The sequence below is a fragment of the Suricata suricatta genome, chromosome X, assembly GCF_006229205.1.
Source record: "Suricata suricatta isolate VVHF042 chromosome X, meerkat_22Aug2017_6uvM2_HiC, whole genome shotgun sequence".
In the NCBI taxonomy this organism is placed as follows: domain Eukaryota; kingdom Metazoa; phylum Chordata; class Mammalia; order Carnivora; family Herpestidae; genus Suricata; species Suricata suricatta.
In genome coordinates, this window is record NC_043717.1 from 18605226 (window position 1) to 18619198 (window position 13973).

A 13973-nucleotide genomic window follows, 5' to 3' on the forward strand; every position below is an offset into this window, starting at 1 on the left:
GAGGAAGTGCAGTCTACTTCGGAGGTTCCCAGACATCCCGGACATTCAAATCCCTCAGAGAGCTTGCTAACACAGGCTGCTGGCCCTAACCGTCAGAGTGTCTGAGTCAGTCTGTCAGGGTTGGGGCCAAAGAATGTGCATTTCTATTTTTTTTCTTTAATTTATTTTTGAGAGAGAGAGAGAGGTATCAGGGAAGGTGCAGAGAAAGAAGGAGACAGAGGATCCAAAGCAGGTACTGCACTGATAGCAGAGAGCCTGATGTGGGGCTTGAACTCACAAACCATGAGCTCGTGACCTGGGCCAAAGCTGGACACTTAACTGACTAAGCCACCCAGATGCCCTGGGAAAGTGGGTTTCTAACAAGCCAGGTGATCCTGATGCTGCTGGTCTAGGAATCACACTGGGCGGCTAGCTGTTAGAGACTGAATCGTGTCCCTGAAAATTCATGCTGAAGTCTGAACCCACAGCGTGACTGTATTTGGAGACAGGGCCTGGAATTAAGGTTAAATGAGGTAATAAGAGCAGGGCTCTAGTGCAATATGAATGGTGTCATTATAAGCCAAGGACAAGACACCAGGGATGTCCATGCACAGTGAGCTGGTGGCCATCTGCAAGCCTAGATCCTAGAGAGGATCTAGGAGAAAGCAATCCTACTGACACCTTGATCTTGGACTTGCAGCCTCCAGAACAGTGATAAAATAAATTGCTGTTGTCGAAGCCCCCCCCCCCCGCCCCCGGCTGGGGCACTTTGCTACAGAACCTTGAGAACACCAAACCATAGTTCTACCCATCTCGCCTGCCACTCTGTTCTCCTACTTGACAGGATGCCACCAAGCTGAGGCTTGAAGACAAAGAAAGAAGCAACCAACTGAAAGCCCCAGGAAGGGCATTTCTAGCAGAGGGGACTGCACTGCTTGAAGCCTCCAGCAAGGCAAGGGAGGCTGGCACCAGGACCCGGGCCAGGGTGCAGGGAGCCAGGGCACAGGCCTATGCCTACAACTCCGGGGAGGCCAGGCTGTGAGCAGACACATCCAAATGGAGAATGACCCATAAGTATCAGCTGTGGAGTCAGAGTCTTTAGACTTCCACGTAAGCGTGCCAAGAAAAGTTATCCTAATTTTCTTTGACTTGTATTCAAAAGCATGTGCATTCTCTGAACACTGACACGAGTGGAAGGAGGGCCAGAACTGAGGCATGTAGTGGAGAAAAACATTTAAATTTGTGGTAGTTCATCTATGTGTGCAAAACCATTTTAGACTGGTGCTATAAAAGCTGCAAAATAAGAAAATTAAGCAGTAAAGCCAAACCTACATAAGCAAGAACAAGGGACACCCCAGCTTAGGGGGTCTAACTTACCTGGACAAATACGATGGCTTGTTGTGGATAATAGAGAGAGGCAGCTAATCCCATGAACCCGGGTGGATACACCAGCTTCTTTATTTTTGAACCTATTAAATAAAAAGTTGTAGATACCATCAGATGATTCATTATCCTTACCGTCACCATTTGCCCTGGACATCTAACACTGAATACAACTTCTTTTCTTTGGTCCTACATGAACAGAGAACGTGCCCCAAAATGTCATATGCACTGGAAAGAACCACATTTTCACAGCTCTACTGAGATAGAATTCACACAGCTCACCCATTTCAACTGTATATTCAATGGTTTCTGATGGATTCACAGAGGTGTGCAGCCCATTGCTACCATCAATTCTAGAATATTTTCCTCACTCCATAAAGAAACCCAATATCCATTCACAGTCACCCTCCGTATCCCCCTATGACCCCATCCCTAGGGAACCACTAATGTACTTCCTGTCTCTACACATTTGCCTAGTCTGGACATTTCACATAAATGCAGTTATAATATGCAGCCCTTTGGGCCTGGCTTCTTTCATCTGCACAAGGTTTTCAAGAGAACCACACCTTCTAAGGGAACAAAAACAAAGACCGATCTGAAAAGCAGCACACAGCCCTTTGGTTTCTATGGTTTATGTTCTTTTATAGTAAACTGGCTTCCTAATAAGTACCGAATACAAGCACTGCCCTCCTCTTCTTTCTGATGCTCCATGAAAATAACAGTAAAAGAATAAAATACAGATAATAAACCCACAACGAAGAGGGAATCTGTGGAGAGGCCACTGGGGGATAAGATGTGTCATCCAATATTCTGGAAGTGGTGAGCGGAAGAAGCAAGAGGACACACAGCTGTGAAGTCCTGAGGAGGGGTTGCAGTGAAGGGAGCGCAGTGTCCCTGGCAGCCCAGAGATGGCAGGTCCTGTGAAGGACGGAGAGGTCAGCCAAGGATCCAAGATGGGGGTTGGGGTGGGGGGAGATGGGGCGGGGAGATGGGGGTATTTTGGACAGACACAAATCCAAGTCCTGTGCACAGCTGACGTGCCTCTCTCCTTCCTCCATGGCATCTTAGTGCAAAACTGCCTGTGGCCAGTCTAGCCAGGCAAAATTCCACAAAGGTGGGGAAGTCTCTCTAAAGGAATGCCATGAGTTTTCTGCTGAGAACCGAGAGAGCTGGTGTGCGTGCACATGAGTGTTTGGCCCAAGAGGAGAGCCTTCCTCGCGTGGACCTGGGTGTAGGCACCCTCCACAGAGAGGCCATTCCCTTCAGCTCACCCTGAGGTAGAACGTGCTAGCTGGCAAGCCTCATCTATGCACAAAAAGTTCTTGACAGCATTTCAGTCACCTTGCTCTTAAACATGACTGTACAACCAAGGATCACTAGTCATTTGAGGAAAGCCTGAACATAAAAGAGGAGACCAGGATAGGCAAGAAGGGGCAAAATATGACCTGGTAGGAAACAAAAGAACTTAAAAGCAAAAGTAAACCTGTTATTAAGTATCACTGAATGAATTTAATAAATTCAAGCAGCTACTCCATTAAAAGAGAAAAGAGTTCTATGACAAAGGAACATTCAGAGAACAAGAAAGAGCTACTTGGAAATAACAAAAGTAAAAAGTAATCAAAAGGAATAAAATAAAATATTAAGATAATAAAAGAGATATTTAGGGTCGCTTAAACAGCTCCACTGCTAATTAATATGAGTTCAGGAAGGAACAAGAATGAGAGTAAAGAGAAACTAATTTTCAGACTTGCAAGGATTTGGAAAGTTTCCCTCCAATGAGGGCTTTTTTGAAAGTGGCTTGACCATGTAGTTCAACAATATGGCAAAGAAAACCAAAGAGAAGATGACACGGAACCAAAAAAAAGGGGAGGGGGGTCAAACCCAAGAAAGCATAGGGCCATGTCCCAAGACCACAGCCGTGCTGAGTCTCAGTCCAGACTGCGAGAGGACGTATGAGAGAGGACTCCAACTACCTCCGTTGTGACCTCAGTCTGAACTTTCTTTTTTTTTTTTTTTAAGATTTTGTTTTTAAGTAATCTCTGTACCCATCTTGGGGCTTGAACTACCACCCTCAGATTAAGCGTCACATGCTCTACCAAGTGGCCAGCCAGGTGCCCCTCAGTCTGCACTTTCTAACTGATTAAATTCCTCTTTCCTGCTTATCTTTTAATACAGGCAAAAGACCCCGTGAGCAAAGCATGACGATGGGAACAGAAACTAACCCCTCAAGCAATACGGATGACTCTGAGCCAGTAAGACCCACGTGACTGACCCCAAGACACCAGACTTGACCCTCAGTGAGTACCTGAACTTATCCACCGAGCCTTGCCCTACATTTCCCTGACATAAACCGGGAAGCATTTTCAGGACTTTGGAGACAGTATCTGAGATGCTAGTCTACTAACCTTCATGGTGTCAGCCTCACTTAAATAAACACCTTTGTTTCACCACCGCTCATCTCTCTGCCTGTGCATTTTGCCAGTGGTGAGTGACTGAACCGGGTGTGTTTAGAAGACACGCGCTTGCACCCTTGCACCCTGGCTATGTGTAGAGCCCTGGGAAAAGGGGAACGGGCCGAATAGACAGCAGCATGCAGAACCAGGAGAAACCTGAGAATGAGGTTAAGGAAACTGGAGAGGGGCGCCTGGGTGGTGCAGCTAGCTCAGAGCCTGGAGCCTGCTTCCGGTTCTGTGTCTCCTTCTCTCTCTGCCCCTCCCCCTCTTGTGCTCTGTCTCTCTCTGTATCAAAAATAAATTTAAAAAATTTTTTAAAGAAAACTAGAGAGTGGAGAGTGAAACCAGATAATCCTCTAGAAATGAACTTGGACCTAGAAAGTCTCTGCTGACAGGCACAGGGTTTTTGACATGGGACACGGCTAGATGCTAGCACAATGTATATTACTGACACACAGTAAGCACAACCCTAGTGGTGCTTATTGGTTTGGAAATTTAATGTTTTAGGTGTTTTTTTTTTTTGAGAGACAGAGAGAGACAGTGCGAGTAAGGGAGGGTTAGAGAGAAAGGGAGATACAGAATCCAAAGCAGGCTCCAGGCTCTGAGCTGTCACCACAGAGCCTGACACGGGGCTCCAACCCACGAACCTTGAGATCATGACTTGAGCCGAAGCTGGACGCTTACTGAGCCACCCAGGTGCCCATGGTTTCAAACTTTAAACAGACATGTCTCCAAAGAAGGAACTAGGGTCATAGGAGACAAAACAAATGTTATCAATCTAGACTCTTAATAAATTAACGTTTCTCTCCCTGTCCCTACTGCTTGGATTGAAAGAATATAATTACTCTAGAAGAGAAAATGCTGTTATATCCCTGATGCTCTGCCCATACACTCAAAGCTTTAAGTTCCCAAGCAGCTCACACAAATGAGGAGCAGGTGAAGGGCAGCAAGCCCGACACCAGCCATTTTTCAGCCATTATACTGTGTGAAATAAGCCAAAAAGAGAAAGAACAAAAACAGCATAATCTCACTGATATATGGAATCTCAGAAAGTCAAATGCAGGGGCTCCCGGGTGGTTCAGTCGGTTGTGCGTCCGACATCAGCTCAGGTCGTGATCTCACAGTCTGTGAGCTTGAGCCCCACATGGGTCTTGCCGCTGTCAGCAAAGAGCCTGCTTCAGATCTTCTGTTCCCCCCGCCCTTCCTTCTCGGCCTCACAGCCTCACTCTCAAAAATTTTAAAAATGTACTGAAGCAGACAGAAGGGCGGTTACCAGGAGCAGAAAGGTGGAGGAAATGGGGAGATATTGGTTGCAGGGTACAAAGTTGCAGTTAGACAGAATGAGTAAGTCTAAAGAGTAATGTGCGGCATAATGACTATACTTAATAATATTGAACCTTGGAAATTTACTAAGAGAGATTACAGGTGCTTTCATCTCAAGAAAAGGTAATTAGCCTGACTCAGGTAATCATTTCACTAAGTATTTGTCTATCAAAACGTCACATTGTACACCCTGAACATCTGAACGCTGAATTTTTATTAAAAAATAAAAATTTTTTAAAAGTGAGACAAAAAAAGAAAAGAAACCCCACCAGGAGGGATCTTCTGAGCCCACCCTGCTGCTGCCAGAACAGGGGACCCCCTATCCGAGGGGCCTCCTAACTGCAGGCCACGCAGTAACCATACCTACCCCCCCCCCCACTGAGTGGCCACCTGACGTTCCCGTCAGGCCCTTCTACTCCAGCACCCCGAGGAAAAGACCCACTGTTGAGTATGTGTGTGGGAATGTGTGCGTGCATGTGTACTTTTTTGAAAAAGAATTTAGGGTATTACATTATTGGAAACCTACTGAGCCCTCCCAGGAGAGGGAAAAGGAGAGAACACATGAAGCAGCAATCAAAAACCAAGGAATAGAACCGACAGCCGTGGGTGTCCTTATGCTGCTGCTGTGCCCAGGAGAGTACAGTCCCCAGGTCTCCTCAGGATGGTCCATCCCAGTGGGTATGTGGAGGGCGGGGCAGTAAACACCAGGGAGCACAGCAACACGGCCAGCAGCGGTGGGAGGAGGCTTTCTTTAGGGCCGGGCTCTAACCATGCGGGGGGGGGGGGGGGGGGGGGGGGCAGCGCTAATCTCACTTGACTCCACATTCCTGGCTCTCTAACAGTAGCCAAGATTCCAGCACCCTGGCCTTGGGATCTTCATAAATTCCAAACACTGTCTAAATAAGACAGGAATGCTTTTTTGGACAGCTTTACAGAAAGGAGGGGAAAGAAGTTTGGGGGGGAAATATTGGTTCAACTGTTTCTCAAGTCCATTAGTAAAAATGAATTCTAACTTTGGGAGGAAGGCACGTAAACTACGACAGGAGTTCATTCCACAGGTTGAAGGAGTGGCGCCAGTGCTGCCTGTCTCTAGATACTAAAATAACAGCCAAGGCATGTACAGAGAAACTTCTTGAATGGTTTGGTTCTTTTTTTTAAAGTGAGCTTCATGCCCAGTGTAGAGCCCAAGGTGGGGCGTGAACTCAGGATCCTGAGATTAAGACCTGAGCTGAGATCAAGAGTCGGACACTTAACTTACTGAGTAACAGAGGCGCCCCCAGAAAAGTTTTTTTTTAAATAGGAGAAATGGGTACCAAAGCAGTCACTGTAGTTCATCTTTTATAAGGGTCTGGTCACAGGGTTCATAAACTCTCTATTTTAGGAAATTCTGTAAAGTCTGAAATTTATAGTCAGTGAAACTTCAGTAGTTCATAACACATTCATCTCATAGTAAAGTACCTTATCATCCTTTATTTCTTATAAATGTTTTACAATCCAGCAGTATGGTGTAGTGATATATTTCAGTTGACATTTGTTAGCTTTTAAGTGTTTTAAAAGTTTTAATATCATCACTGATGACCAAAGCTATGATACATCAAGAAATTAACAAAATTAAAAAAAAAAGAAATTAACAAAATCACAGTTCTATTTATACTGTGATTAATACTCTTATCCAATAGTGAGACAAACAGAAACAGTTTCTCAGGTGTGACAGACTTTGTTTAACAAAAATTCACTCTTTGTGTAGCAAAGAGAGATAGTAATTTGATCAAGAGAATGTGCTATAAAGGATAAGTGTATTCCTTTTTTAACCAAAAGTATATAATTTTTTTCCACATATTCTTATAATTTTCATATATGCTTAAAATAAAATATACTGGAGAAAAGAACCCTATCAATTACACATATATTTTTTTTTACGAAAGCCATATTTCAGGAACCAACTCATTCTGACAAGTGGCAAATAAAAAGAAAGAACCACATACCTCTTATCTCTCCCTTATGAGCTGTTTAAAAAAAAAAACAACCCATAAAATTGCACATACCTCTAGCCAAAAGAAGTCCAAGAATGCCAGCAAAACCAATAACACCAAGTCTTGGAAAAAATCCAGGAGGTGCATTTTGGAGATATTCATAGTTGTCTATAAAAGAATCAGACCAGGAAACAGTTCTGTAAATTGCCCATTAAAAAACAAAACAAAAAAATCTTACATATAACTAGAAATGCTTCTCAAATAATGTGTTCTTTGCTTTATGCTAATATGCTTTATTTTCAACACATTCTTTTTTATGTGATATATAAACATGATTTACTATTCATACGGCAAGTATTCAATTTTCAAACGCTTTTGGTCTGATGACCTACTGACAACAAAGAAATGTTAGATTACCTTCATATCCCTTGACGCAACAGATTTGAATCAACTATCCACAAGGAGAGAAATACCAATTCAGGGATTGCGTGCTGTCCAAACACAGAAGCAGATAAGATTTGGACAGATCTGTCACTATCTTGAAGCTTTGCTTCAAGTTCTCTGAAAGTCAGGGACCAAATACATGAGACTCGGGGACTAATGTGTGCTTTGCCCTGTGAATTCATTATCAGAACTCAAATACAGAACACATTTGGACAATGAAGGAATCTTGTAGCACAAGTATGTGCAGGAAATAGTCAATGGATGAAATGAACACAAATAAATGCAACATGTGAGCCTATCTGTCATGCCTCAACATGCCTTATGGCTTCACTTGAATCATGCTTCCTCTCCAGTCCTCTGAGCCAGTCCCATCAAAGAACAGCCATCTGCATTCCTAACCTCCTCAGAAAAGCCCTTCCTATTAGACTCATCAGCCCATGCCTCTCTCCCCCCTCTGATGTCCCATCATAGGTTTTTGCTGTACTATCACCATTTGGTATGTAATCTGAGAGCACCTTGTGTTTAATTATTCAGGGGTGTGTTTTATGTCTCCTCAAGGAGAATGTATACCCCTGAATGGTGGATCGCTTAGACTTCTATGTTATTTTCCCTCAGTGCTAATAATGAATGTTCCTCCAACAGATATTTACTAAAAGCACTGCTAGGTGTTGGTGGATGCTGAATGAATTAACAAATGGGTTTCAGAGAAGTTGTAACTTAAAAAGCCTTCATGTCTCTTTCTCAACCCCATCTATGGCATTCCCTATCTACTTCCGGTTTCCAGCACATGAAACACAGAGTCACTCTTCCAAGCCTCTATCACGCTGTGCTTCTGTGTGGAATGCCACCCAAGTTCCACCCACATATCTTGGTGAGGCTGACTCTGTTCTGAGATTCACCTCAGAAATCCTTCCCTGACTCCTCCCATCCCTCCCATCTCTATCAAACCAGTCTCCTTTTCTTACCCCTTTGACAGTGCTCTGTAACTGTCTCTGTATTTGTGCTAGTGTTGAATAATCTATGATACACGCCTCAGTGGTTGTGACCACTCTTAACTGGCCATGATCGTCAATGCCTGCTGTGATGGTGACTTAACAAATGTACATGGAACTGAACTGACCAGAATATTCGGTAATTTTCTCCCCCGGAAAAGAGCAGATACATGCCAGTTTTCCATTTCCTAGGTTGTTTGGGAAATGCAGTGATCATTTCAAATACTACTCTACAGCTTGTGCTGTTTGCATGGATTCCTGTCTGGCTTTTACTGATTTCGCCTTTAATCTAGTTTTCACTTTCCATCTTTTGTCTGGGTCATCTGAAGCAATGTTCTACTTCCTTGTTTTTTGTTTTTTTTTTTTGGCCTACCAGCACAGTGTTTTCAATTTGAGATGTGTACCCAGAGCAGTTGATAGGAGGGCACCCAGAAGGCCTTGGTGTCCTGAGTTGAAGTGGGTAAATCACAAAGAAATGGGAGAGGAGATAAGCTAAGAGATTGCAAGGAAGCCACAGCCCAGCTTCTGGTAACATGTCTTGGCTGTGCCTCCCAGGAAATAGACAGACCACCTTGGCAGATGACAACACAACTCATAATGGAATGTCTCTTCTGAAGGGCTTTTACAGTATCTGGACCAAGAGAAAGAAAACAAGACTTACGCTGCCAATGATGCCTACGGCTAGGAGTCACAGGGATGTGACAGGTAACAACGGAAAGATCTGAGTCACATGTGTACTGATAAAAGATGAGGAGTTCTTTAGTTTCTTCAGGTTAAAAATGAAGATAAAGAAAAGCACCCAACTGTCAGGATTATGAGGAGTATACATAAATTAATATTTTAAAGCACTTAGACTAGTTCCTGGCATGTAATAAAAACTAAGTGTTTATAAACTCAATAAAATTAAGATGTCACTCATACATGATATTATTCATGGATGTCAGCAATCACGTATCAGCGCATCAACACCCTATGATGATCTTCACAAGGAAATAAACCATATTTGTGTTTGTTTTATTCAGTCATGGGAATAAACACTTGTAAAAAAATGAGTTTTTCTTTGCTGAGTTCCCCAGTAAGGGGAATGAAATAGGCTCAACGTCTATTAATTCACCAGTTTCTGATGGACACGAGTCAGAATATAGGCTGTGAACCCAGTTCATGAGTGTATGGCATAAGTGGATGTGAAAAACAATCAAGGACAATAAAAAACGCAAGGAAAGAATATAAGAACAGCACTCATGTAATAAGGCCTTCCCCAGCCACACCAGCCCAGTTCCTTCTTGCCTCTGAACTTATGTGACATGTATTAACAACCATACACATGAGCTATCCTCATTCTGAAAAATGACTGATGAGTCAGTGTGGGTTAGTGTGAGTTAGGGACAGTGCACTTGGAAAGAGATGTAAAGAAAAAATAAAATCCAGTGTATCTGAACTCATTACCCCAACAATCCTTGAAGGGATCTTGAAGAGACTTCCCAAATGTTTAGGGATATTGGTTCTCCAAAATCTGATGAAAATAATAGATCTTCTTTCCAGAAATATCCATATAGCTCTAATATTCTGCATACAACTTTAAGAAATTCCCAGGTCTCTTGGAGTCCATTCATGGAATCCCCGTGAAAAAGTCCAATGTTAATGAAGGAACTGATTATGCCTAATTAAAAATCAACTTACCTAACCCCCACTGAACCAAGCTCTGCATCTTGGGTTTAGTTTGTGAGTACATTTCCTAAAGAGGTAAAAGAAAATGAGTGAGAACGATATGCTGATTAAAAAGTAACAACAAATATAATCATTTTTACTGAATAAATTCTCACATTAATAACACTTTTTTTAAGAGAACCTTTTTTTTAATTTTTTTTACGTTTTTTAATTTATTTTTGAGAGACAGAGAGAAACAGTGTGAGCAGGAGAGGGTCAGAGAGAGAGCGAGACATAGAATCTGGGCAGGCTCCAGGCTCTGAGGTAGCTGTCAGCACAGAGCCCGACATGGGGCTTGAACCCACGAACTGTGAGATCATGACCTGAGCTGAAACTGGACGCTTAACCGACTGAGCCACCCAGGCACCCCAAAAACCTTTCTTTTTTAAAAAATAAAAAAAAGTTTATTTATTTTGAGAGAGAGAGAAAGAGAGAGAGCGCACAAGTAGGGGAAGAACAGAGAGAGAGGGGGTGAGAGAGAGAATCCCAAGCAGATTCTGCACTGTCAGCACAGAGCCTGATGCGGGGCTTGAACCCACAAACTGCAAGATCATGACCTAAGCTGAAATCAAGAGTCAGACACTAAACTGACTGAGCCACCCTGGCACACCAGTAAGACTTTTTGAACAAAGGGAAATAGTGTCTATCTGGGTATTTTTCTGTTCTTTTTTTCTTTTGTAATTTCCCCTTCACCACAAGTTGCTCAGGAGAAAGTGTATTATTGCCACAGGAAGGAGATTTCATGTAGAGTGATTTCAACAAACTCGGCCTTTTAATTCTTCTATTACATTCAGAGAGAACAGGCAAAAATCAACCCTGCTGGTAATTAAAGTGGCAATTTTTCCCTGTGAGATTAAAGTTGTCTCTCGTATTAAGTCTATAAGCCATGATTTTAGAGTCTGTATCTGAAAACTGCCCATCTGAAGCAGGAATGACCAGCTTGAATGGGACAAAGGAGTCTATATCCAAGTTTTGAGAGACATTTACCGCAATCCGGGAGCAAATGAAGTATTAACATTCTCTTAACAACAACAACAACAACAACAAAATGGCTTTGTACATGAACATCATATATCCTAAAGAAAACAAGGGGCTAGCTAGAAGGTACCCCACCTTCAAGAAGTATCAGAACCAGATGCCACCGGGAAAAGGATTTGTTTTATTTACTTTGGCCCAAGTCAGAACAAAGTAGCCTAATACTATGACTGTCATTAAACAGTAAGTGATGCATCACTGAATTCTACTCCTGAAATCAATATTGCACTGCAGGTTCACGAACTGGAATTTAAATAAAAATGTGAAGAAAAATAAATAAAATATACTTACAGACTATTAGGAAAATTAACAAAAACCAATAAATACTGAATTTAGAGGAGGACATAAAGAACATTTAAAAATTCAATACTGCTTCATTAAAATCCATTATTGGTATTTTATGCCCATAAGAAGAAAGAAAAGCTACAGATAAATATCCAGAGTGATGACCTATATCTTTTGCTCGCATCATCTTTTCACCATAAAGGAAAACTAAATTAGTTCTTAAATAAAGGGGTTAGAAATTGTTGGCCTGAAAAAGGAGCTAGGAATTAGAAATATTTCTATTGAAGAAGGCTTCATTCTGTAGAAAAATAAAGCCACTGTAACCACAAAACAGCCTTTTTATTTAGAAGTCATACAAACAAACATGTTGATGACTATTCTATCATCTAGAAAAGTATTTTGCTGCACTGAGCATCATGCACTGATGAAAAAGTAAAAAACAAAAAGCAATCTTAGGTTGAAAGGTTAAGAGACAAAGTACTTTTATAACCAAAAAAAAAAAAAAAAAGCATGAAGTAAGAGTAGTCATGCCTACATGATACGAAAATATTTGCACAAATTTGCTGACCTTATCTTAACCAGCAGATGGTTTAAAAATCTTCTAGAACAAGAGAATAAAGTCTAAGCTTTTTATAACACGTTATGTAAACATCTTTAGATATTCATAACTCAATAATGTGGTTATGATACTTAAGTATACTGGCTTAATTTATATTGGTGAGAGAGTCTATGCTTACTATTTTCTTCTAAATTGGTGAAAAGAAGTTCAGCACTGGCACAGATAGTGGAATTAAAATTTTTTTAACAAGTTCTGGATAAAAATTCAGTTTGTAACTCTCAAGCCAAGTAAACCTAGACCGTGTCACACACATCTACAGACTTTTACTGATCTATTATCAAGTTTTGAAATCCAGATCCCGTATGACAAATACTTTATGTGTCAAAGGCCACACAAGCATTCTGTAGATTGTAAATTTGCATTTCAGATGTTAAAAACCGCCAAAGTGCTTCCCTGAACATAGTAACAAGTGCCTGACCTAAGACCTGAGCAGTGACGGAAGCCAATCTGTATATGTAGCTCTTTAGCGGCGGGGCAAACAGGTCAGTACTCAGATGTGTCATCCCACACGTTTTTGGTGATCCACCCTCTGATTACAGCATTCAAAATGTTCTGTAACCATTCCTGTTAAAATGGTACTGATTTGTAGAATCTCTGGGAGGAGAAAAACTTTCCAATTCGGATATAAATGTTTACACTATATCCTTTTCCTTCTACTAGGGTTCCAGCCCCAAATCCCCCTGGAAGACGACACTGGTGGATGCTGTGGGTCAGGAATTCGAAGTGAGAGTCCTTTATCGTGCCTTTTTCTGAAAACACACAGACAACACACACAGACTTTTCACTACTGACTCTAAACAGAAAAGTGTCACTCTACTTTCAGAACAGCTGTACCTGACACCAACTTGTATATGGCTCGCAGTAATGTCGGATATGTGAGATGCTTTCTTCAAGTTGGGTCCTCGGCTCCTCCACATATTTAGATGGACTCTCAGGAACGGAGTAGAGTGAAAGCTGCATATATTAAAAAACAAAACAAGTAGAAACAAAAAGGTATAGACAGCCATGAGAGAATATAATCAACCAGTAAATTGGTAAGCATCGTATTCCTTTTCTTCCTTTAAGAAATTTTTCTTAAGTTTATTTTTTTGGTGAGAGAGAGAGAGAGAGAGAGAGAGAGAGAATGAGCACAAGCACAGTAGGGACAGAGAGGGAGGGGGAGAGAATCTCAAGCAGGTTCTTCACTGTCAGCAAAGGGCCCAATGTGGGGCTTGAACCCACAAACCATGAGATCACGACTTGAGTCGAAATTAAGAGTCAGACCCTTAACCAACTGAGCCACCCAGGTGCCCTGGTAAGCATCATATTTCTAATAACTCACAGACTCTAAGGGTTACGTGCACCCTGAATCTTACTTCTGGGGGTCTTTGCACTTATGAGTAAGGACAAGGCCAAGAAGACAGGACTATGAGGTGTCCTTATCTTCTTCCCATTCTAGAGGTGGCAGACAAAGCAACCCCCTTCATCCATTTTATCACATTTGGGATTTCACCTTAGGTTCCATTTGGAAAAACAATTCTATTACTCTAACATGGGAAGGGAGAGCTTAAAAGCTGAGTTCCAAAGATCAGTCTGGTGCTAATCCATGCAGGACAGTAAGTTTCTTCCCTACCCAGAAAAGAAACTGTACACAGTTACTAATGGCTGCCTTCTTCACCCTCAAAAAATCTCAGTGTCGCCCATGTCCCAAGGTCTGAGAAGAAGAGTATAAAGGGCAAAACATAAACTAATTAGCTTTAGGTAAACACCATTCAAGTAAACTGGCACATGACTAGAGGTA

General features: G+C 42.0%; 1 protein-coding gene across 2 annotated transcripts in view; it reads right to left on the reverse strand.

Moving 5' to 3' along the window:
• APOO (apolipoprotein O) overlaps window positions 1-13973 on the reverse strand; it is a 55443-nt gene that overhangs the window by 18369 nt on the left and 23101 nt on the right. For both annotated transcript variants that reach the window (XM_029930695.1, XM_029930697.1), the window contains 4 exons: window positions 13028-13147; window positions 10228-10282; window positions 7184-7279; window positions 1357-1448 (listed from right to left, as the gene is read on the reverse strand). In XM_029930695.1, the coding sequence (XP_029786555.1) occupies window positions 1357-1448; window positions 7184-7279; window positions 10228-10282; window positions 13028-13147 (363 nt within the window). The remainder of the gene's footprint in view (window positions 1-1356; window positions 1449-7183; window positions 7280-10227; window positions 10283-13027; window positions 13148-13973) is intronic.